The sequence below is a fragment of the Petaurus breviceps genome, unplaced genomic scaffold (genome assembly GCF_028583685.1).
Source record: "Petaurus breviceps papuanus isolate PSGF00001 unplaced genomic scaffold, PetGlider_PUasm1.0 91041, whole genome shotgun sequence".
NCBI lineage: Eukaryota > Metazoa > Chordata > Mammalia > Diprotodontia > Petauridae > Petaurus > Petaurus breviceps.
In genome coordinates this window covers 29,862,400-29,888,084 of record NW_027187400.1, presented here as the reverse complement: position 1 = coordinate 29,888,084, position 25,685 = coordinate 29,862,400, and the positions used below count along the sequence as shown (strand labels likewise).

Sequence of the window (25,685 nt, the reverse complement as noted above, 5' to 3'; positions counted from 1 at the left end):
CTCTCTCTCTCTCTCTCTCTCTCTCTCTCTCTCTCTCTCTCTCTCTCCCCCTCTCTCTTCTTCTCTCTCTCTTCTCTCTCTGTCTCTGTCTCTTTCTCCCATCCAACCACCAACTTAGCTTATCACCAAAGGGTGAGTCACCAAGCTGCACACGGTTTGGGCTGGATGAAACCAGTGTTGGAAGGCTTGTGCCCTGGCTGAGGGTAGGAGGATCTCCATGAGGGAGGGAAGCCTGAATCCTAGAACCACTCAAGGATTAGAGGCTCCTGGGCTCTCAGAGGTGGAAGGGACACAAATAAGATGTCTAGTGCAGCCCCTCCCCTTCTACAAAGGATGAGCCCAGGGGATCTGAAATCACAAGCATCTCAGTTATCTCAGACTCGAAATCACGTTCTTTTTCTACTCCAAAATTCTGCTTCCCACAAATCAGCCCTGAGGATGCCCACATCCTCAGCAATGAACAAAGAACGGGGGTTCTTAACTGGGCTCTGTGAACCTAAGCTTTTAAAAATACATTGGCAGCTATAATGCCAATATAATTGGCTTTGTAATGCTGTGTATTTTATTCTGTGCATTTAAAATCCCAATTCTGAAAAGGGATCTGTAGGGAGCTCTATTCATCCTTACCTTTCCTTCCACCCCTGAAGGAGCATTGAACACATACTCTAGCAGGAAGATGACAGCAAATGCAGGATTATTGACCATCTCTGCCAGGTGAATGCGGCTTCTCAAGACCAAGGCCTGATTTCTGGAACTGGATTAGAAAAGCAGCAGGTTACAATGATGGCTCCCAAGAGATGGGTTTTTTCCTTTTTCAGAACTCTGCCTCCTACTAGATAAATGGAAAACTCAGTCCATGCAACTGTCAGACGGGGCACAGCAGACACATTCTGGGGCAGCAATGGGAGCAAAGATGGAGACCGTTAGGAAAGCAGATGCCAAGACACTCTTACTGCTTGGCACCAAAGACAAGTTTGGGAATCAGTAACTTCTGAAGTGGCACAACTGAAACCTCATCTCCTAGGCAGAGCACTGAGCCCAGAACCCAGAAGGAAAGGCCTGTGCTCCCCAGGAGTACTTGCCTAGAGCACAATCAGCCCCATGCCCAAGGGCACATGGGGGCGCCTGATCACTTTTTCTTACAAAGCTTAAGAAGGCACACTAGGCAATTCATAATCCCACTTAATGAGCAGGGTGGCACAGGTGAGGGGAGGCAGAGAGGGTGGCACAGGGAAGGGGGCAGAAAGGGTGGCATGGGGGATCAGGCATTCTCTTTACAAAATCAACAGCACTATTTCTCCATGAACCCTTAGTTTATTCTTTCCTGCCTGGCTATGTTAACTCATTAGCTGATTGAGCAAAGCCCCTTCTTGTCCCTGCCCCCCCACTTCCTCCCAACCCTGCCCGTGCTGATCAGCCCAAGGTAAATTTCAGCCCTAGGCCCACTCACTACCTGATCTTGACAGAGAAGGAAGGCTTCCTGCTGAGAGTCCCAGAGCGGCCCAGGGCCACCTCACTCTCGGGCATCAGCACCACCACCTGCGGTTTCTGAACAAAGAGCAGGCCGTTGTGCACCCCCACGTGCAGCCGCCGCTCCTGAATCGTTATGGCCTTCCCCTCCAAGGCGCTACCATCCTGCAAGAGAAAGTTAGCTGGTTACGCTGAATAAGAGAAACAAGGAAGCTCCCGAGGAGAGAACAATGTGGGGAGCAGAGATCTGAGCCCAAGATGCCCGGCCAAGAGGGCAAGGACTTCTCTATGGCACTTTTCTGGGAAAATGGTTCCAAGGGAAACAGGCCGGATAGGCTGACCGCAGCTGCCCTGCTTCAGCCAAGCTGAGGGACATTGCCACCTCTTTTGTTGTGGTGGTGCCGGTGGTGGTTCAGTCGTTTCCGTCATGTTCCCATGTGGGGTTTTCTTGGCAAAAATACTGGAGTGTTTTGCCATTTTCTTCTCCATTTTACAGATGAGGAAACTGAGGCAAACAAGGTGCAGTAACTTGCCCAGGGCCACATAGCTAGTTAAGTGTCTGAGGCCGGATTTGAAGTCAGGTCTTTCTGCCTCCAGCCCCGGTGCTCTCACTGCTTTGCTGGTCTCTGAAATGTCTGGCTGGACAAACTCTCACTCCAGACTGTCAAGACTGAACAGAAAACTCTCAAGTAGAAAAAGAGTTTCCATGAGTCTTCCACACAAAAGAGACAATAAATCAATAAGCATTTATTGGGGAAAGCACTGGCTCTGGGATCAGAGGACCTCTGCGGCTTACTACCTGCGTGACCTTGGACAAGTTACTTAATTGTCCTGGGCCTCTGTTTTCCTAGGCCAGCTGGGTAGCAACATAGTGCATAGAGAGCCAGGCCTGAAGTGAAGAAGACTCATCTTCCCGAGTTCAAATCCAGCTTCAGACACTTACTACCATGTTTCCCCAATAATAAGACACTGTCTTATTAATTTTTTTGGATAGAAAAACACCAGAGGGCTTATTTTCAGGGCAGGGCTTATTTTAATGAACATTGACAGCAATTTTAATAAACAGGTAAATGTGAACAAAAAAATGTACCTTTATTCCATAAGCAAATCACTGGGGAAGAACAGGATGACGCGCTCACTGCTGCAGCTCTGATTGGATGCAGCTCAGAGCGCGGCGTGCATTTCACCCGAGGGGTGGGGGGGGATGGCGCATACAGAGGGTACCATAATGTAGCGTGTAGCGCAGGGGATCACCTTCACTATAGTAGCAATCTCAATAGGGCTTATTTTCGGAGGAGGGCTTATTTTAGAGGAATCTTACACAGTAAGGGGAGGGCTTATTTTCGGGATAAGTCTTATTATCGGGGAAACACGGTAGCTGTGTGACCCTGGGCAAGTCACTTCACCCTGTTTGCCTCAGTTTCTTCATCGGTCAAATGAGCTAAAGGAGGAAATGGCAAACCACTCCAGGATCTCTGCCAAGAAAACCCCAAATGAGGTCACCAAGAGTCCGACAGGACTGAAATAACTCAGCAACAACAGTAACAATAACCACCACCACAGTAACACAGTTACTCATCTGTAAAATGGGAATAATAACAGCACTACCTCCCAGGGCTGTTGCAAGGATCATATGAGATAACAATTGTAAATCATTTACCATAGAGCCTGGCACATAGTAAGCATTACATAAATGTTAGTTGTTATTATTATAACAATGACGAGTATTATTATCGGAAACAGAGAAGGCACTTCAAAAACTGATACGCTCTGTGCTTTGTGACTCTTGCTGTGCTCAGAGACGGGATGTTTGGGGTGTGAGGGAAGGAAAAGAATATTTAAGCAATAAGTCATAAACTAATAAAAATGGAATCTGCCCCAAAGTGATCACTGGATATTAAAGTATTTCATCTTAACAAAAAATATAGGGGCAATTTGACAAATGAACAGGGATATTCCTCCAGGTTATTATTGTTTATTAAATTATATGATCATTGCAAAATGATCCCTGAAATTTCAAGTTTTCTCCTTTGTCCATTAATCAAGTAGAACTAACCCAAAATCAGCCTATTAGTTTTGGGATAATGAAAACAAAACCACAGAGGATAATTGGGTGTCTGTCTGCTGAAGAGTAACAAAAAATATAGACAATAAAAATTTTAAATAAAGTTTTCTGGAAATGCACAAAACTCCTAAAACATTTTTACCCTTGCGCAATCCAAACAGTACAGAAAGGAAATGGAACAAAAGTCCAAAAAGGGAACCTCCGTTTTCATGTGAGTCCTGGTTTTTGCTTTGCATTTGCATGTCAGTGATGAGACTATATTGGACAAAAGTACATTTTCCAGAAAAGGTGTGAATAAAACAAACCTACCTCTGATCAGCAATTTTTTCAAATGTCCTTGCTAATTTCCTAACACCGTGCACTGCAAGATGAGGGCACCAATGGCTAGATAATACAGCCATGGAGATACATAATCAGAATTTGAAAATTGTTCCCCGCTGCAATGAGTGGTCACCTCTGGCTTCTCCCTCCCCCTCTCCCCACGCAGCTAATCAGTGTGCTAGATTTTTCCTTTGGAATACCTTTTACATGCATCCTTTGCTTCAATTTCAACTGCCACCAGGATCTCAGCATCACAGATTTGGAACTGGAAGGGAGACTCATTTTAGAGGCCCAAGCAGAGAAGAGACCTGCCCAAGGTCCCCCAAGGAGTAAGTGGAAGGGCAGGGGACTGGAAACCAGTTTCTCTAATACCAAACCTGAGGTCCTTGAGGGGAAAGATTGCTTGAGAGTTTATTTCATTTTGGGGAAACTTGGCTTTCTCCCTCAGTCTTTAGCAGATTGCCTGGCATACAGTAAGTGCTTAATAAATGCTTGCTCACTGATTAACTGACAGAGAAACTAAAGCCTCTTCCATCCTGGTCTCCACCCCTCCAATCCACACTGCAGTTTGCTCCAGATGAATCTGCCCAAAGCACCTCTTCTTGTCAAGTTCATCCTCTTCAAAACCCTTCAGCATTTCCTCCCTCCCCACCCCCCTGCCAACACTCATAAGACAAAGCCAAGTTCCAAAACCAGAAGTTAAAAGCCATTTCATCAGAATCCAGTTCCAAGATACGTGGTCGGCCCATCAGAGTTGCGCTCTCTGAAGCAGAGTTTGAATGCTTGGCAATTTAGTTCAAGTAAGGACCTCAGTGTTTGGTACCTTCTCCTGCCAGGGAATCTTCAGAATCTTCCTCAGACAATTCAACTGGAAGTGATTCAGTTTCCTGGCATGGCGCTGGTAGACTGTCCAGGTTTCACAAGCAGACAGCTTTCACAGCACAATGGCTCTGCAGACCTTCACTTTAGTAGTCAGTCTAATAGTCTAATACCTCTTCTCTCTCACGCTTTCCTCCAGAGCCTCCCAAACACTGAGCTAACTCTGGCAATGCGTGTGTCAACCTCATTATCGTGTGTACATCCCTGGAAAGTACGCTGCCAAGGTAAGGGAACTTATCCACGGCATACAGACCTTCTCCACTGGCTGTAACGATGGTTCCACATATGGATGGTGTGGTGCTGGCTGATGGAGCACCTGTGTTTTCTTGCTGTTAAATGTTGGGCCAAAATAAGCACAAGCAGCAGAGAACTGATCCATGCTTTGTTGCGTCTCAGCTTCAGAGGCTGCACTGAGTGCACCATCATCTGCAAACAGAAAATCACGCACCCACGCTCCCTCCCTCCACTTTGGTCTTGGCCTGTAGCCTTTTCAAATGGTAGAATCTACCATCAGCATAGTGGATGACCTTGATGCCATGCTCATCCTCACTGAAAGCATTGACAACATGGCTGAAAACTTCATGCTAAAAAGCTTGGGAGTGAGGACACAGCCTTAGAGAGAAACAAGCCACATTCCAACCTCATTCCCTGCTCCCCACCTTTACAAACTCAGTACCCAAATGCACATCAGCATTCCCCACCCCACTGGCCCTGCCAAGGCAACCTCTGAGGCTCCCTTTGCTGCTAGGTCCCGCTGGCCCATCACAGTCCAGCTTAAAAAGCTACTCCCCATTAAAGATGCCTTCTCCGATCACCCTGGGATGGAGGAGAGCTCTACCAGCACCCTCACTACAACTGGAAGCTCCCTGAGGGCAGGGTCTGCTCCAGTTTGGCCCAGCACATGGAACACGCGGGCTTGTTAGGCCACTCAATCACACATATACAACAGATGCTGGCTACCAGTATACAAGGCGCTATAACTGTGATAAGATGACTAAGACTCAAGAAAAAGAAGGTTCTAGTTCTCAAGGAGCTTAAAAACTGGGGGTACAACAAGGCGCGTACAGAACAACATACATTCATTCATCAACCACTTACTATCTAAGAAAAATAACAATTATAATAGCTCACATTCATAGAGCACTGTACCTGGTGCTTTGAAAACACAACCTCCTTTGATCTTTACAACAACTCTAAGAGACAGATGCTATCATTATCATCCCCATTTTGCAGCTGAGGAAACTGAGGCAGAGAGACGTTAGATGACTTGCTCAGAGTTAAAAAGCTCATAAGCATCGAAGGCCAGAGTTGAACTCGGGTCTTCCCAACTCCAGGACTGGCACTCCATCCACTCACTGTGCCGCCTCGACGCCCTCAATGTGGCAGCCAGATGCACAGGAGGCAGAGTGCTGAACTAAAGGCCCGGGTTTAAAGCCTACCTCGGACTCTCAGTGCTCCGTGATTCTGGATAAGACACATCACCTTTGTCAGGGTCAGCTTCTTTATTCAAATGAGATCATTGTAAAGTGTTGTACAAACCTTAGAGTGCTATAAAAATGTTAGCTGTTATTAGCTCTGGTGATATATATATATAACATATTAATATGTCAATTATAATATTTTGTTGCTCAGTCGTCTTCAGTCATGGCCAATTCTCTGTGACCCCATTTGGGGTTTTCTTGGCAAAGTTACTAGACTGGTTTGTCATTTCCTTTCCCAGCTCTTTTTACAGATGAGGAAACTGAGGCAAATAGGGTGAAGTGCCTTGCCCAGGGTCACACAGTTAGCAAGTGTCTATGGCTGGATTTGAACTCAAGAAGATGAGTCTTCCTGATTCTGGGTCCAGTGCTCTATCCACTGTGCCACCTAGATGCCCCAATTATAGATAGTGTGTGTGTATAAATATATGTGTATATATATATATATACACACATATATAATAAAATGCTATTATATTACATGTAACACATCATATATATGTCCTGAACATATACATCCTATATGTTCAGGGTCCTGAAGCCAAGGCCTGTGGAAACAGCAGTGGCCCTCAGATCACTAGCCTTGCTTACAGCCTGGGTTCTGCAACTGTCGATGAAGGCAGCCATCAATCACTGTGGAGAAGGAGCCCACTTTCCTTACCTTCACCATCATCATCTGCTGATCAACTTCCCCCCTTAGACAGGCAAGCCCAAGAGCCCTGGAATTGGCAGTGCCTCCCAGACCATGTTCCTGCCTCTAGCCCAGCCCCTACAGTCACCATCCCAAAAGCAACCCCCGTGGAGCTGGCAACTTTCTGCACATGTCGGTCTTCCAGCCTTCTCAGAATCCACAGCTATTGAAAGCCTAGAAAATAAAACTCTTGCCACAAAAGTCAAATGGTTCAACATGGGAAATGGATATGTGTATCAGCAGAAATGATATAGAAGACCTGTTTCTATTTGCTTTTGTCCCTACACCTCAAGGACTGTAGGACCTTTCATTCACCTAACTTGCAGCAGAAACCTGCCTGTGCTGTCTCCCCTATTAGGAAGTGAGCTCCTGGAGAGCTGGGGCTGCCTGTCTTGCTTTTATTTCTCTTTGTAAGCCCCAGGGCTCTTTAGCACGGAACTCTGAACATAGTGAGTACTTAATAAAAGCTGTTTCCTCCTCCATCCATCCTTCCCTCCTTCCATCCATCCACTCATGCTCCTCACAGGACCAGCACATAAAAAAAATGTTTTTGTTTTGATTAAATAGTTATGATCAGGCAACTACAGCTAGTGGCCAGGGCAGTTTCGATGTGTCTAAAGATGGACCCACTCCTAGAGCAGCTTCCAATAGCTCACCCCTGATGCCACATTTCTCTATGGTGACTCGCAAGCATATAACAGAAGCCCAAAACAAGGAACTCCTAACCTGCATGGACTATCATGCCCCCCTCCACATGACATTCAAAGTTCTGTTTCATGGGAACAATGTTGTCCCCAGAAGTTAAGAAAGCACAGTGTGCCATCAATGGCCATGGGAGAAAGTGGCCAGAAGGCAATAGATATTTCTGAGATATTATATTCCTAAGGCCTATGCCCAGGACTGTGAAACTCTCTACCAGCCTATGAAATCATTTCTCTCTTAGTTTAAATGGCAAGTTAATCCCATTAAAAATGTTCTGCCTAGTCCCTTCCTGACTCACCACAATGCTAAGTACAGTGTAGGTACTCAATAAATACTCACTGATTGATCTCTTCTCCACGATTAATAAGATATGAAATTGTCTAGATGCTTATACGTGGGATCCCTTAGATTTATTTGCATTCTGAAAAGGAGTTTTTGCATGTTTTTTTAAATATATTTATTTAAATATAAGAAGAGATTCTATTTAACATGTTGAAAGGAAACCCTGCAATGCGCAATTCTTCCTGAGACATTAACAATCATCTGACATTTATCTTAAGTCAAAGATTTTTCTAAATACAAAATACTCCCAGTAGTTAAGGCTTTACCATCACTCTGTCAATAAAAAGGAGATTTAGAACGCAGTTGTATCACTATAATAAAATACAACACCTTGGAGGCCTGGATTTGTTTTCTAAAGGGAGATCTTAAGAAATCAAAAAAGATTTCTAGAAACTGACAAAATCTGGTCAACACCCCAAAGGGAGCCTATTCATAAGGGTTCATTTCAACTCCAACTTTCAAGAGGGTCCCTGAGTCCCAAAGGCCATTATGGTAATCTCAGGAGGAACAGGCTTGTCCTTGAAACACAAGGCAGCCTGGCAATATAAAAGTTTTCCTCACGCTAACACTGAAAGATCTGGTTTTATGAGGTTACAAAATAAATCAATACAATCAACAGAAGAAAAGAGGCCACTTCAGCGAAAGGAAAATGACAAGGCTTATTAATACAAATAATTGGTGCTTAGAATTAGCATGAGTCAGATCCGGTCTAGGGGCAGGGACTAACTTCTAAGTGGCATATTTCCTGCAGGAAAACAAAATTCTCTTTTGAGTTGGCAGAGCTGCAGGGCTGCCCTGATACCATGAATTTCAGCAGGAACATGAAAGCCAGATGAGCTCTGATTGCCTTCAATGATACATGTGATTGTCTTGTGTGTCTTTTTTTTTTCTTTTTGGAGTGGGGAAGGCAGGGCAATTGGGATTAAGTGACTTGCCCAAGGTCACATGGCTAGTAAGTGTTAAGTGTCAGAGGCCAGATTTGAACTCAGGTCCTCCTGACTCCAGGGCCAGTACTCACTGCACCACCTAGCCACCCAAGATGGTCTTGTCTTTCTGTTGCCCATCCCTCTATGATAGACTAACACACACAATACTCCTCAGCAAGTATAAGAAGAGCGTTTCAATTCTCTATCTCCTCAGTAGGGATGATTTGTGCCATTAAACCCCAATTCACTAGTCAGTCAAACTGTAGTAAGTATCCAAATGGCACTGGGCTTGTTTGGGAGCCAAGACATCCCTATGCACATACTCATTTGCAAAACTAATGCTTCTGCTTTGGCTAGTCTCTGCCCAGGCAGTGTTTCCTAGAAAGGACACAAGCAACAGCTCCCTGTAAGCTGCAAAGTACTAACTAAACATAGAGGAGTCTTCCTATTATTTCCAATGGCTATATTATATGAATAAGGAGCCCCAAGTGAGGCCATGAGCATCTCCAGTCTATCCCTGAGGAGGTATTTTTGTCACACAAAGCCAGGCTCCCTGAAAACACAAACTACCTGGCCATAACAGGGTAAGGGGGCAGGTTTCATGCTGCATAGTCTACTATGCATACACATTTGGGTGTTTAGACAAAATCCTATCAGCACAAAAAAAAAGTAGGAAACCTTAATCACAAAGGGAAGAAGATTCTCTACTCTTTGTTTTTTCTCAACATAACCAGACAAGGCATGCCTTAAGCAAATTTCCTCCAGGGGAAGATGTAAAGAGAAGCTGTGGTAATTCCAGTCAAAGGTAATTCCAGAAGAGATGAGAAACCAAAAGCTCCTTTCTCAGCCAGCAAGGGCAACACTGGATTAAAAAAAAAAAAACAGTTCTTGGAATGCTGTGTGGCAAGTGGAAGAAAGAGGGGAGCTCTCTCAGCTGCTGGTTTTAAATGACATTCTGTCATTTTCCTGAGTTCCCTGACTAAAGAGAAATACTTACATAGACAGAAAAGGCCTAAGTGATAACATGAACCCCTCTGAAAGAATCAGCTGCATGTGGGGTAGGACTTAGATTCCTGGTTATCCCCTTAAACTAAGCCAAATAATCTTAAAATGACCCTTGCAAATATGGAGCCGCTCCAAGGCTTCCCCTCTGTTCATGCAGCAATTTAATTTCCTTTTAAAATGAAAACTGTTCAAGACATATCAAAATAACTGTTAAAATTAGGGCCAGTCAGAGCAGAATGAAGGATCCAGTCTGGAGAGAACAGCATCCAGCCTACATTCCTGTCATAAATGGAGAATCAAAGGACCAGACACTCTAGGGGAACTCTGCTTTGGGCCTGTGATGTTGCTATATTTCAAAGGAAAAAGCTGATCTGTGAGCCATTTAAAAACTAACTCCTTTAAATCCTGAATCAGGGCCTGGAATCAAAGTATTTCACTTCTACTCCGTGAAAGTCAGTGGTCTTCTCTGCCACCTTCAGCAATATTAACTTGGGCCCACTCCTGCCAGCAGGACTCAAGGGACTCTCCCTCTAAGGGAGCTCCTTCAGCTCTTGGGACTCTATCTATAAAAGCAGGGGCCCAAGGTGACACCATACCTCCCTCAAGCGGTCGTGATTGAGGAGCTCCAGAAGTTCCTCCTCAAACTTCTCAAGCGATGGATACAGGTTGAAGAGCAGATTGTCCAAATACCACGTGGCAGACTTCTGGAGGCGAGGCTTCCGCAGTGCATCATCTGAACAGGGAGAGAGTGTGGTAGGCGGATGGGTCATCACAAGAGTCAAAAAGCTACTCCCTTCCTGCAGGCTCAGGACACACCAGATGCCTGGGGATGTGATTCTGGACACTCACAAAGAAAGCAACAGACCAAGCACCCACCCCAGGCCTCAAGTCATGTCTCACCTTCCTTCCAGACTGATGAAACAAGCACAGGCTTCAGTTAAAATCCAAGTCTCCTCCAGGAACAAATTTTACAATTCAGTAATTCAAAGAACATGGATTACAGAACACAAAATAACATCTGTTACCCTTCAGCTTGCTTCTCCTTTATCACTTACAATCCTCTCCAGCAATAAGAAGCAGCCAACAGCACTATCACTCTTTCTACTGACTTTACCTTGGACCATTGGAAAGCCACAGAGCACGCACTCACTTTCTCATGCACATATTAAGCTAGCAAACTAGAAACATAGTTGTGGTGATGAGTGCTCTAAGAAAGTACTTCTGAAGGAAATCTAGAGGCTCTGGGGTAAAGATCTTGTTACAAAGAAGTGAAGAACACTTGGAAAAGTGAGAAGGCAGTAAGGCTGATGTGGTTTTGAATAATTATATCGATATATTTATATAGTATTATTATAACATATCCCATCTGGATATTTAGAACACAAATTATACTATAAATTAACAATATATTATATAATATATATGCCTTGTTATTGTTGTTGTTATTACTTACCAGGCCTCAGTGACTTGCCCAGGGACACACAATCTGTGTTTCAGAGGTAAAGAATGAGGGATGTGGGGTCTGAACCCCAGATCCTTGACTCCCATTCTGACTCTGCCCATTATCCCTGAATAATCCCTTGCCCATTTCCCTAAATAACAACAGCTGACATTTACATAGTACTTGAATATTTGGAGGTACTTTACAGAAATCCTCTCAATAGACAATTGTGAGGCAGGTAGTACATGTAATTGTCCTCTCTATAGTACAGGTAAGGTAAGTGGAGCTCAGGGAGGTCAAGTGACTGGCCCATAAACACATAGCTAATAATTGCCAGGCAGGATTTGAACACAGGTTGTTCTGACTCCATATCTATGCACTGATCCATTATGCATACTTCCTCTTTGATTACGCATCCCAGCAGCTAGACCTAATGAAAGAAAATTTAAAATTGCATAATAGTGTGGAAAAGGTCTAGCAAGCCTAATCATTCTTGGACTGGTCCCACTTCTCTCCTTACCCAATCCTCCCTAAGTTGGTTATGACAATCGAAACATTATACATTAGGTAGGCAGGCCTGTGGTGGTGTGATGATAAAGTCTATTCCAAAGCATAAAGTAGACTAGTTGATTTGTCAGAGCTAAAGGAAAGGAAGGAAGGAATATGTAAACCCTTTCCTAAATGAAGGCTCAAGCCAGGAGCTTTGGAGGAAAGGTAGGTCACAGCATCAAGCAAACAGTTAAACAAAATTTCACACAGGTTCACACCCAAGCTATGCACTGGTTCCAGGCCATATTCAAACCAGAGCAATTTTGCTGGAGACTACAAAGCTAAGAAACATTGCACTCCAACAAATTCAGGGCCAGTGGGCACGGAGGTAGCAAAGCTTGACAAGATATGTGGGAAAGAATACCATCTCCCATGGCAACTCCAACAGGAATAAGCCAGAAGCTAAGCAATCGTGCCACCCAATTGTTCCTAAAGCCTCACACAGTGTGTTAATAAAGAATTTCAGGAGTGGCTAAGTGACGCAGTCAATAGAGCACCAGCCCTGCAGTCAAGAGGACATGAGTTCAAATCCGACCTCAGACACTTAACACTTGCTAGCCATGAGACCTTGGGCAGGTCACTTAACCCTAATTGCCCTGCCTTCCCCCTCCATAAAAAGTAATAAAAAAAAAAAAAGAATTTCAGCAAGGATGAGGATGGGAAGGAGAACTCCAGCTCTTCCTCTTAATGTTCTAAATAGACAGTGGGTGAGGGCAGTTGCATCCACACTCCAAAGGCACAGAGCTAACCCCAATGCAAAAAAGATGAAATGGAGGTGATCCCAAGAAAACAGAAAGTTGGCCTGGAGGACCAAAAATGGATGGACTGCAGTCACATGAGCAGAGCTGCAGACTGGTGGCACTCTTACCATCCCTGCTGTATGCCGACATGACCTTACTATGGTCATTAGGCCAGGGGGTTAGTAAAGAACAAGAGGCAATTACAGAGAAAGATTTCATGAGGAAGCTAGTCCAGGATGGAGGCTGTCTTTGTTAGGATGTGTAATGGGAATGGGGACTTGAAGACCTCCCCTGCTTTGAAAGTAAACTCTGCCCCCTGATAGGCTGAATGTAGTCACATGGAGCATGTGGTGGGAAGAGTCTGCTGAAGGGAAGCAGAGCCCACAGGAAGCTTCCCTGCTGTGAAGATAAACTCTGCTCCCTGATAGGCTAAATATAGTCACATGGAGTGTGTGGTGGGAGGAGTCTGCTGAAGGGAAGCAGCGCCCACAAGAAGCTGGTGGTCAGAGCTAGCCAGACTATGGGGAGAGAGGAGCTCAGGCAAGGAGATAGAGAGGTTTGTGAGTAGATACTGAGCTTGTATTGGTTTGTGGGAAGGCTGAAGGATGCTGTGGCTCTCAGCGTTATTATGGCCTCTGAATATCTTTGGTACTATGATGGAATCGGTTCACTGGTTTTGGGATTCGGTTTTCTGGTGTCTAAATAAATGCTTCAGTTCTGTCCTCTATCTGGAGAGTTTGGTATATTTTGCGATCAAACATCATGAGATACTTATAATCACAGTCTTTATCATGATTGTGGGGACTGTAAATATTGCATTGGCGCTATAGGATCTTAAAGACACAAGAATACTTGCCTAAATTCCATGGCAAAGTCAAGTGCTAAGGAGGACTGGGAGAAATAGTGACTTGATGTGATACCTGCAGAAAGTTAGCCATCATCTGCTGATGTAGAGTGTTTGTGCTGTGGAATAAGCTCTCCCTTCCCCAAAAACATGTCCTTGAGAGGATGCTCATCCCTCTTCATGCTTCATCAACAATGCAGTATTAGGGAGATCAAGAAATAGTCACAAGCTGATAAGCAGAGATCTGAGACCTCCTGAGTTAGTGACCCAGAAGCTATGAACAATGTTTTGAATGAAGCTAACAAGACAAAGGGCAGTGAACCCCAGTGAAGAAAAAAGATAATTTTCTTGAGGGTGGAGAAATCATTTGGGAAAAGGCTACTTTGGTCTTTAATTCAGTAACTGGTTTTACAGAAAGTCAGTCATGACTCAGACCCTGGGAGATCATGAAATTACACATCCTTCATACCAACTTTATGAGAAAGATGCAAATTACCAAAAACAAGCTGACATCAAGGGCTCTGTCAACAAAACAAGTTTCAGGGTCTCTCCTAAGGTCAATACCAAGGAAATGTAGTGAAAGAAAAACAGCATGCATTGGCTCTGACTTCTTAAAGAGGTCCAAGCCATCAAATCATAGCCTCAAATTCTGTTGTGGTTTCCTTGTAAGATTTGCAGAAGATGCAAAGCAAGGAGGGATCACTAGCATGCTTGATGCAGTGTCATGATCCTAAAAAATCTCAACATGTAGAGCACAGCAATGAATCTCAGAAGAGAAAAGGATAAACAGAAAGTCTTATCCTGAGGTTCACAAAATGGGCTTGACAGGGACAATCTGGGGGCAGCTCAGGGAGACAGAAGTTTATCTAAAAGAGATCTGGGCATTTTAGTGGAGTGCATCTCCACTGAGCTCAGCTGGCTCCAGAGGAAAAAGTGAGGCTGGTGACTTTTCACAGCCCTGCCTCACTTAAATCCAATTCACTTGCATGTCATGGCATCACCTCCCTGATGTCACCGTCCTCTTAGAGAACAAAGAACAAACAACAAGAACAATGTTCAAAATGAATCAGCAACCAACAAAGGCAAGGCAGTGTTGGGCTGCATTTAGAAACACAGAGATGAGAGTCCTACTGTACTCTACCCCAACTGGACCACATACAGAATGCTGTGTTCAGCACATTTTAAGAAAGGAACTGATAAGGTGAAAAGTGTCCAGGAAGGGTAGTCTGAATGGTGATGTGTCACAAGTTCCTGCTATAGGCACATCAGCTGGAGGAAAAAGAGACAGTTTGGATAGTCAAAGAGAAATCCTCAAGAGGGAATATGACCACCATCTTCTAGTTCCTGAAAGGCTGCCATGTGGAAGAGGGATTCCACCTATTCTGCTTGGACGCAGAAGGCAGAAACAGGAATAATGGGTGGAAATTGAAAAAAGACAAACTTAGGCTTGATAATGAGAAAAAAAAGCACTCTCCTGATACTTTGAGCTCCCCAAGAGCAGAAGGGGATGCCTTGGGAGACTGCCCTTCAAGTACGGTCCTGAAGCAAGAGGCTAGATGACTGTCACACTTGCCATGATGCTTCAATAAATGTTCTTTTCTGAGGAGGGGTCGAACTCCATGATGGCCTATGTGCTTTTGTTGTTGTTGGTCATTTCAATCTTGTCTGACTCTTTGTGATCCCATTTGAATGTTTTTTGTTTTGTTTTGTTTTGTTTTAGTGTGGAAATCACTAAAACAGGGTCACTTGTCAAGTGTCCGAAGTCATGTTTGAACTCAGAACTGACTCCAGAGCTGGTGCTCTAACCATTGTGCGACCTAGCAGACCCTCATTTGGAGTTTTCTTAGCAGAGATACTGGAGCAGTTTGCCATTTCCTCCTTCAGATCATTTTACAGATGAGAAAACTGAGGTGAACAGGGCTAAGGGACTTGCCCAGGGTCACATAGCCAGTGTCTGAGGCTGCATTTGAACTCGGGTCTTACTGACTCCACAACCAGCACTCTATGTACTGTACCAATCTTGGCTGCCAATCCTATATGCCAGAGAGACATGAATGTCAGGCAGAAGGGTCCAGACTTTCTCTCATAGGCCACAGAAAGCCACTGGCTGGTTAGCAAGCTGCCTAAACTCCCACAGGCCAGTCAACTTGAAGTCTGTTTTACATTTAGACTTCAGATCAGCCAGGTCTCTCTCTTTGAATTATGTATCAGAAGAAGGAAGCTCTTGACTTTTTAAATTCATAACAATAATGTTGTGATTAAAGGTAACACAATGAAGCAAGATCTCTTTTTTTCAACAACAAAGCAATCCAAAGACATAGCATCAGAAGGAAGTCAGAGGTTTATTTTCCCTGTCTCTAAATACGTGTATATAAATCTGTGACTCTTCTAAAAAGACCATTTTAGTTAACATCCTCAGGTGCAAGTTCCTCTGAATCATTCTGAGACATCCACAGCCATCAAACAAATGCCTCTCGGTAACTTCACCCTTTTCAGCACCAATATAAAAGAAAGACTGAGCTGCTCCATGGACTCTTCTGAGAAGTGCCTGGCTCCCCCATCATTCCAATAATTGCTTTACTGACTCACAGTCTCCCAATCTTCCCCCCCACTCCCAGTTTCTTATAGCTTAGGGGCAAAGTCCCGCATCCTGTACCTCAGGGGCTCAGCTGTCACCTTTTAGTAAGTGCCTCTTGCATGCAGACTGCTAAGATGTGGGTATCTGTATCCATGCTGTCTCCTTCAATGGATCATAAGCTGTCAAGGACCACATCTCTCCCGCTTATAACATAACTGCACGGCGCCACCAGGAAAAGGAGAATTCTGGGGACACAGAGGATGCAAGAACTGACTGTCCAAAGTGTTCCTCATAAAAGACAGGCTATTTCTCTGGTCTCACTTCCTTCAGTGTTTCATTTATCCCAAGATTACCACATAAAATAAAATAAGCTGAATGTTATGTGAAGTGGCAGCAGAGTCCACAAAGGTGTCTGTTGGGCAACAATAAATGTTGTATCATAAAACGTGACCAAGAAGTTTGAGTCAAGAAGGGAACTGTAAGGAAAGCATGCTAAAGCAGCGGTCCATGAATGACGGATCAAGGAGCTTGCTAAGTAGTTTAGCTGAGCCATAATCTTTCCAGGGTGGTAAAATACTTCCAGGAACTCCAGCAAGGTTATTTTTGATGCTGTTGGGTCAGGGTTGGGTTGTTTTTTGGTTTTTAATGAAAAAGAATCATTTAACATGAGAACTTCAATCTGACATGAACTTCTGGCTATGCTAGAAAGAGATAACTAAATTAGGAGTGTCTGCTGATGAAGGGGAAAACAGCAGCAACCGTAACAAATGGACTGGTTTTTAAGAGTCCGTCTGATGGGATACCGTCTCGCTCCTGGGAAAGAAGGTCAAGGGGATGGAAATGGAGCACTTTGTCAATTTCCCGTCACGGTCAGGCTAGGAGCTGATGAAAAATTCAGCATGCTTGTCATCCGGCACCTTTATAAATGAACAACTGGCCAATCCCCAATGTGGCAGACGGAACAGACAAAGACAGCTCCTCTCCAAATTAGACAAATGAACGGCTCCAAGAATGCAAAGCAGCAGCTCTCGCCTAACTAAGGCTTTTCAGTGCTATAAAATGGGAGACGGCAACGAGAGGCTCTTTCATTTCAGGAGGAATCCACGGGAGCCCTAAAGTTCATAGACAAAATCTATAATAGAGATAACAACAATTGTCAGATGCAGACCCAATACCCACAAGCCTGCAAGTTGTATTTTATATGTGGCTACAAGCTCCACTCCACATAAGTGAAAGGCTAGGCAGAAAGCGTTTCTTTTTTCAAATGCTCATCTGGGGAATGGCTGCAAAAATGGGTTTCCATTCTTTATTTCTCAGAGGAGGTTTCACTGCTTTTTCCTCTGTAGAGTCAGCACAGTCTTCTAACAGCTAGAGGCCATACTGGGTTCATCCTTCGTTTTCCCTGATCATTTGTTTTTAAACAACAACAACATAAATTGTATTTCCTTTCTTCACATTCTGCAAGCTTCAGTTAAGTGCCTCAGTGATGGATGGGCCACGTCAGCAGAGGAGGGTAAATGAACATGGAATGAGGCTTCTGAAAATATTAGCTTAGAACACAATGAGCTAAGGGCAGAGATCCAAAAGATGTGCATCTTTCTATAAATCAAGCCCCCAAGACACCCACCCCAATGGAGGCTTTCCATAACATGTAACTTTCCAATATAATAGAAGGAACAGAGAAAGAAGTGTGGAGCTTAAGTTTTTTCTTCACCGCCAAGGTAACGGCTCTGAAGTGCCAACATGTTGGGATATTTGCTATCCCTTTTCCCTCCAGCACTATCAACATCCATGGCCATGTCACAGAGGGAAAGACATGTAGCAAGCACCAAGAACCACTCTGCCTGAACAAATGAGAAATCAAACATGTAGCAGGACTTAAAAGCAATCGTGCTCATAGTTTCTTGGTATTCCTAGCCAAAAAAGCAGTGCCTCAGAGTTGCATTTCTCATGCATCTTTCCTATCAAAATTAACCTCAGTTTTCTGGTGAAGAGCTAGGACAAGAAGAAAGTCAAGGCCAAGGTTGCAGAACTATTTAATATTTAGTGCCTGGATTAGAACCCAGGTTCTATCAACTCTCAGGTTAATGACTCAAAGACATTACTCTCTATAATGAATTCCTCCTCTACTTTCTGCTAAATTTAGAAAGAAAAGAACTCAGGGAACATACAAGCTAATCAAAACTGCCTATAACATGTGAAGTATCATTATTTGTGGCAGAAAAACAATAAGAGTCTTGAGCTCCTGTCTGGGGAAGTGAGTTAAATGAAAGATAAAATTGCTCGTTTATAGAAGAATCAGCCACCCGCCTGAGTCATTATTCGTCTCTTCTCGGCAAACTTCAGCAAAGCATCCAAATCAGTCAGTCACGGGCCCAACCGAGAAAGCCCATCATTTCAAACAAAAACCAAACCCAACCCTACCAAAATCTCCACTCCATTAATGCCTTCAACCGTTAACACATTTGTAGCCCATCGGTTACAGACAAGAGCCAGCATCTCATCAGCCATAAACTGCCCATTGTTTCAGTTGTCTTCAAACTCTGGCTTACATTCTGAACTGATTTATTCAACCACTGGTCATCTGTGTCTGACCACACGTGTGCAGTTGAATCTTCTCCATTCCCCATGCTCGATCACTAAACTGACCTCCATAATCTGGCTATGGCCTTCCAAATTTATCACACATGACTCTCCTTCATGTTGCAAGTTTCAGCCAAATTAGCCTGCTTCCTTATTCTTCCCCAAATTAGGCACGCGTTTCTCACCTCCACACCTTTGCATGGCCTGTCTGCCATGCTCAAATTGTTCCCTCTGAATTCACCTCCACCTCTCAGAAAAGCCGGCATCCTTCTATCTTCAGGCCAAGGGCTACTTCTCACAAGAAGTCTACCCTTGTGTCCTTAATGTCCAGCGGTTTCTCTGTTCTCGGTTTACCATGTAGAGACTCATCTTTCTCTATGATGTAGCCAACCTGTCAGTGCCGTTATTAGTCATTTCAGTCATGTGCAACTCTCCCTGACCCCATCTGGGGTATTCTTGGCAGACAATGGAGTGGTTTGTCATGTCCTTCTCCAGTTCATTTTACAGACGAGGAAACTAAGGCAAACAGGGTTAAGTGACTTGCCTTGGATCACATTGCCATAGGTGTCCATGGCCGGATTTGAACTCAGCTCTTCCTGACTCCAGGCCTGGTGGTCTATCCATTGTGGCACCTAGCCAAAAATTACTTTTTTATCTAAGTAGTAAGCCTTTATATGTGTGTGTGTGTGTGTGTGTGTGTGTGTGTGTGTGTATTCTGCATCTGTGGCAAGTCACCTAACCATCCTGGGCCTTGGTATTATTTGTTTATAAAGAGAAAGGATTGGAGTGGATGACATCTGAGATCCATTTCAGCCATAGACCTGGGATCCTATGATGCTCTATTGCCTTTCCCTACAGAATGTAAGCTCCTTGAGGGCAGGGACTATCTGCAGTGCTAAGAACAGTGCCTTGGCACAAAGTAGACACTTAATAAATGACTGCTGAATCAGTCTTTTGGCAAGAGGAATAAAGCTTATTAATTGCCATTACTCCTCACAACAGGGATGCTTCCAATCTTTTTCCTTGGAGTCTTCGAAATAGTCAGTTGGGCAGCCTAATTCAGTGTTAGAAAGGAAGCATCCCAACAAGACCCACAAACTGGCGTTCCCAGAGAGTGCTCTGGCCAAGCCAGATGAATTAATGACAAAAGGGGTGGGGTTCTCCATTCAGTGGGAAGCGAGCCACACCCACAGCTCAGATTCCCAAAATGTTATCCAACAACTAGGAGATAATTCTGAGCTGCCTCATTTTCCCACCCCCAGCCATTTAGTGACAGTGTATATTTTAAAATGCCTTGAAATCAGTTTCCATTTTCTCCAAAGTCAGTTGATAGGCTCACAGGGATCCCAGAGGCTATCTGGTTCAATGCTCTCATTTTGCTGATGAGGAAACTGAGGCCAAAAAAAGGTGAAATGACTTTCCCATAGTGTAATGGGAATGCAAATTTGGAAGATCTTCCCTGCCCCTAGGCTAAAATGCACCTAAAGCCTGGGGAGGGAGGCTTGTTTTTCAGTAGATACTTCTTGATTGGCCAGTGAGTCAATAAGGTTGTTACATTTTCTGAGCCAGGAGAAGGCTATATAAGCCCTGATGTGTAGCTTTGTTTTGGGACTCACTTTGAGAAGTGTTCTGTGATTTGATCTGAATTCTGGGAAGCCGTTGTTGAGAATCCCCCGGCTTTGAAAAACCCAGATGTGGAAACCCAGATGTTGACTGGGTATGGATGTAATTGTTGGACAGTTTGGAAATCTGTCTACTTGATCTGCTTCTGTCTTGATAATTCTGCCTGTATACTTTGAAGTTCAGGGTGCTGACCTTTTCCCCTGAACAAGGTAAACGATATATGTCTGACTGATTAAAGTAAGCTTGTTAACCCATTTTGAGTTGCTTTCCTTTATCAAAGCAGATCCAAGAACCTGTATGGGCAGCAAACCCTGAGGACGTGCTTGGGGTGCTTGCTGCTACACATAGTCATGTAAGCAATAAGGGCAGGATTTGAACTCAGGTCTCATACAGCCAAATTCAACTTTCTTTCCATTGCCCCACCATACGCTACCTCCCCTACTTTCTCTTTTTTAAAGCCTGATTCTTCCTGTCTCACACAGACTGTAAGGATAGGTCACACCATACGGTCTGACTGTGATTGGCATAGGATCTTTGGTCTGCTGTTTCCAACCTGGGTCAGTTCACCCCTCCTCAGTCATGCTGGTACTCCCCTGATCATCATATTAATGCTACACTTAGTCTGGACACCCAACCAGCTTAGCCCATTGTAGTTTAGAATTCCTAAGCTCAAGTGACCTACTAGCCTCAGCTTCCCTTTATGGCCATGTACCACTGTACCCAGGGACTAGCTCTCTTCCAAAGAAGGGTAACAAGGATCAGATATGATAACAGTCATCATCTTTTTTAATGAGAAATATAAGCATCCCTCCAAAAGACCTATTCCAGCTTGTCCTTGTGACACAGAAATGACCCTGGGTTGTTGAAGGTTATGCCAGGGGAGCATGAGCTCCCAAGCTGGACAGGCTTTGCATATAGGCCCAGCAATGGACTATGCCTAATGTTCAAGGACCAGGCCAGTCGCATCCCCATGGCACATGGCCACCAGAGGGTTTATGGGATGGGGAGGGGTGGGAGGGGGGCGGTGCAATTCATGAAATATAAACATGGTAAAAGCCATAAGGTTAAGCACATCATTTTCCAAGGACAATGGTAGAAGCATCATTTGGGGCATCAGAGCAAAAACAATCATCACCACCATCATCAAACAACGTCTGACCTAAGGATCAGAAGCTTGTGCTTGATAGAGGCCCTGTTGCTGCCATACTTCTTCGGACAGTCCAGCATGGCCTTGGTCATTAACAGGGACATGAACATCCAAAGTCAAGGTAATCTGAGAAGTCCTTACTTGTCTCTCCATGTGCTGGCAGTAAACCAGGAATCTTCTGCAAACCAGACACCAGAAAGTTCTCAGGAAGAAGGTGGAACACAGCCTTAAGAAAAGGATGGAACTTCAAGGTATACAGAACGTGGCAGTTCTCAATGAGGGTCATATATTTGCTTTCTGGAAGAGAGAGAAACAACATGACCCCAGAATCTCGGCATTGGCAGAGAACTCACAAGTCACCCACTCCAACCTAAAGCTCAGTGCCCAAAGATGACTGGCCATCCGACCTCTACTAGGGAATGTCAGAGGTGGGAGGAGCCTTAGAACAGAGAGCATGTGAACCAGGAGGGATCAAAGAAATAATCCAATACAATCCATTTATCTTACAGGGGGAACATTCCTTCCTTTAAAAAGCAGGCATGACTCAGGAGACCATGAACTCCTTGAGGAAAGGAACTGCCTTGTTTCTGTGTCTGTATCCCCAGTTCTGTACACAGTAGGTGCTTAACAAATGCTCCTCAATCAATTGACTGACTTCAATGACAAGTAGAGATTTGGTCTTATTCTGCCTAGACTTTTCATATGAATGAATTTAGGAATTAATGCAAGAAAAACCATTCATTAAGGCCTTCCTATGTGAAAAGGAAGTCTGTCTCTTTCAATGAGCTCATGTTCTAACTGTAGGAGACAGCAAGTACGGGAAGGCCCAGCGATTCAGGTCATGCATACTTCTTATCTACAAATTCTAATGCGTACCAGGTGTTTCTCTTGTCCCTTGGCCCTTCTTTGGACTATTCCCCCCAAACCACCCATATCTCTGACACTTCTTCAGGATGCATAATTAATAGGATGGTTTTTTCCTTTCTATTTTCCATATTTGTTTCCTGACATGCATCTGAATATGCCTGAGGATCCTCAATCCTGAATAAATGCACCACCAGCAGCCCTGAGCTGTCAAAATGCCTGATTTTAAGGGGCTTTTAGGAGAGAAGTTGGCAATTCGCTAATTTAATTCAATTTGGAAATCATCTAAAAGCTGATATTTAGTCCAAGCAAATCTCTCCCTCATTTTACCTGACTGTTGGGCCATATTTAATGTATGCAGACAACACTCTAGCTTTCCAGATTTCTCTCATCACCACAGCCCTGCCAAAGTTACATGCTGAGCTCCCACAGATGGGTCTCACAAACAAAACAGAAGAGCTGCTGAGAAACAAAGTTTGGGTGTGAAGGCACCCGGGGCTGCTGCTCTGGGCCTGCTCCAAGATTCCCTCCCTCCCTGATGTTTCCCAGGGTGAGACACTTGTCCTCACACCAAACCACTCATTCTCCTATTGGGATCAGTCTGCTAGCAACAGGTGCAGGGAAGAACTTTACGGCCTCATCAAAGAGCTCTCCCCTCTACCGCCAGAGGCCTCCCTTGGACGTCAGGGCCAGGTGACAGGCAGTGGCCATTTACTCTGAAGGCAGATGCTGAAGAATCCTGAGCAAGAGACTGGGGTGAACCAACCCTTCCCACAGAAAATAGCCTCACAGAGACTGTGGAGCAATCCTTCCTTTCCTAGGGGGAGGGAGCTAAAAGGGCTCTAACCGGTCCCAAACCAAGCTCATGAGCTTTTGGTTCAAGGCATTTCAAACATGAAAACCAGTGCTGACGGCAGCTTGTGTTGACACTGATTCTGAGGTCTGAGCATGGACAGTGCTCTGGGGAAGTTCTGCGTGAGTCCCTGAGGCTCAGGGAAGACCTGCAGGCTTCCTCCTGCCAACAATCTTTAAAATCATTCCAGCATTTTGGTTCTTACGTTCGACAGGATCCTCAAGAAGTGGGTGCAGGAGGGCTCTGGGGGTGCCATGATAGAGTCTCAGCCTAGGAAACAAGACCAAGAGACAACAACCAATTTCTTCCTCTTGCAGTCAACGTAATTCAAGCTTATTTCTTCTCAAAGAAGCAGAGGGCACTTCATATCTCCTTCCCATTTATGGCACTTTCTTAATAGACAGAGGGCTGAACTTGGAGGCACAGGAAAATCCAGGTACAAATCCTCCTTGTGGCCCTGGGCAGGTAACTGTCTGGCTGCACTGGGTGGGACCTGTCTACACTGAGTGAGGCTTGTCTACACAGACCTGCACAGGTCTACATAGGACAGTGGCCCTGTCTCACCACAACACCCAGCCCCCCATCCATCAGTGCTCATGCACTCAGAAGCCTCTGGTCTCCAGAATAAGCAGTGGCCAGGTCTGCAATGGATAGGGCCTAGAGGGATGCATGCATAGCTGTGGAACAGCTACCGTCTGTCCTGGGTGGGAGAATCGGGAGCCTCTGACTTGGTGCTGAAGAGCCGCAGGATCCCAAAGCCACAGGCCACCATCTGCAGGCTCCCGTCCCGCTTCCTGCCTTCAGCGACAACTTCCACCACCGCAATGATGTGGGGGTGATTTAAAGATGTGTGGAAATACACAGGCTGAAACACAGGAATGAAATGTCAGCATCCAGATCATCTAGCTATCACAAAGCACACTCAGAAAAAGACATTAATAGCCAGTGTTTATACCACACTTTAAGGTCCAAACAGCGCTGCACAATTGTTACCTCATTTGACCCTCACAACAGTCTTTGGGGGGAGGGAAGTGTACTATTATGCCCATTTTGCAGATGAGGAAACTGAGGCCCAGAGAAGTCAGGTGACTTACCTGAGTTCACATGGCCAGGAAGGACCAGGACCTGAGAACTTCCTCACTCAGGGTCCAGAGCTCTTTGTGCCACACTGCCAGCTGCCAAGCGGGACCCGAGGTAGATAAGTTTTGTCCCAAAGAATGTTTTCCTCTAAAGACTTTCAAAAATCATGACTTTCCACTAAATCCCTTTCTGCAACCCCATCCCAGCTGGGGAAAGAGAAGAATAAAGATAACTAGTTAAAGATATCAAGTTTCTTTTTTAAGGACTCTTTTGTCAGGATCCAGAGTGTACAGCAGGCTTCCCATCAGAACAATACTCCTCCTCTGCCAACGCATTACGTTTTCACCTGAAAAAGCTGCACTCGAGTCCACTCTGTGATCTATGCCATTGCCACATTAATAGGACATGATGTACAGAGCCTAGAGAGAAGTTTGACTCCAGTGACTTACTGCCAACAAAGATTATATAGAAAGCAGCCCCCACTCGCCCTCCCCACCAAAATATATATATATATATATATATATATATATATATATATATACATACATGTCTGTATGTCTATCTGTATGTATGTATCCAGAAAGATAACACTGAATTACAAAGAAATGTGTTGAAATTATTTATTGTGCCCAATATTATATGGCTCAGATTATAAAAATGCGATTCTGAAATTCCAATATCATCACTAATTTTATATGATGCTACAAAATTGTCTGCACACAAATATGGAAACATTAATGATATTCAAATGAGATGCAGTAAAGAGAAGATGGGGCTATGAGTCAGGAGAACTAACTTGTAACCCAAGCCCTGCCACTGGCCAACTTTGGGACTTCTACTAAGTTACTGCGGGCCTCGGTTTCCTCATCTCCAAAATAAGAAAGGGTCAGCCTAAACCATCTCCCTCTACAGTCCTTCCAGTTCTATGACTCCGTCCCTCTGGACTAATTCTGTTTTACCTAAGAGTGTTTCTTGATGTACAAAATGTTTTGCAGAGAGAAAGAGAGGGAGGGAGAGAGAGAGAGAGACAATTAACATCTTTTTGTACTAAAACATCTTGAAATTTATGTTAGCCAAACAAAATTTTTGTAGAGAATGCAAGCCGTTTTATCATCCTCGTGGGTGGTCATTTTGCTATCACCATGAATGTTTGTTTCAAGCTGTAAGACAAGGCGGTGCACCCACTGTTATGTATTCTCCCCCCACATCTGCCTGACAACAGTGGGGACGTCTGTATTTGAACAGACAGCATGAAGCTGATGGAGATGTCCCCACATTTTTGTTTTCCCATCTCTCAATGTGTACATTCCCATTTGGGAATAAAGTACCTTCTTCCTGTTAACAGCTTTTCTATTTCGCCAAATTAAATTTACTTCTTTTTATTTAAAACTAATAAATGTCACAGACACAGAAGATGGAAACTTGATTCAGCTGATTGGGTTTGCTAACCAGCAGGGAAATAAGAGTCCACGTGAGCATCAGATGGAAGGTGGAGATGTGGTAA

At 44.4% G+C, this 25,685-nt stretch overlaps 1 protein-coding gene across 1 annotated transcript in view; it reads right to left on the bottom strand.

Annotated features, from left to right (window-relative positions):
- Window positions 1-25,685, bottom strand: part of NPHP4 (nephrocystin 4) — a 169,960-nt gene that overhangs the window by 107,160 nt on the left and 37,115 nt on the right. The window contains exons 8-13 of the mRNA XM_069079459.1: window positions 23,794-23,966; window positions 23,307-23,371; window positions 21,526-21,681; window positions 10,476-10,612; window positions 1,454-1,635; window positions 628-754 (exon numbers count right to left, since the gene is read on the bottom strand). Coding sequence (XP_068935560.1) covers window positions 628-754; window positions 1,454-1,635; window positions 10,476-10,612; window positions 21,526-21,681; window positions 23,307-23,371; window positions 23,794-23,966 — 840 coding nt within the window. The remainder of the gene's footprint in view (window positions 1-627; window positions 755-1,453; window positions 1,636-10,475; window positions 10,613-21,525; window positions 21,682-23,306; window positions 23,372-23,793; window positions 23,967-25,685) is intronic.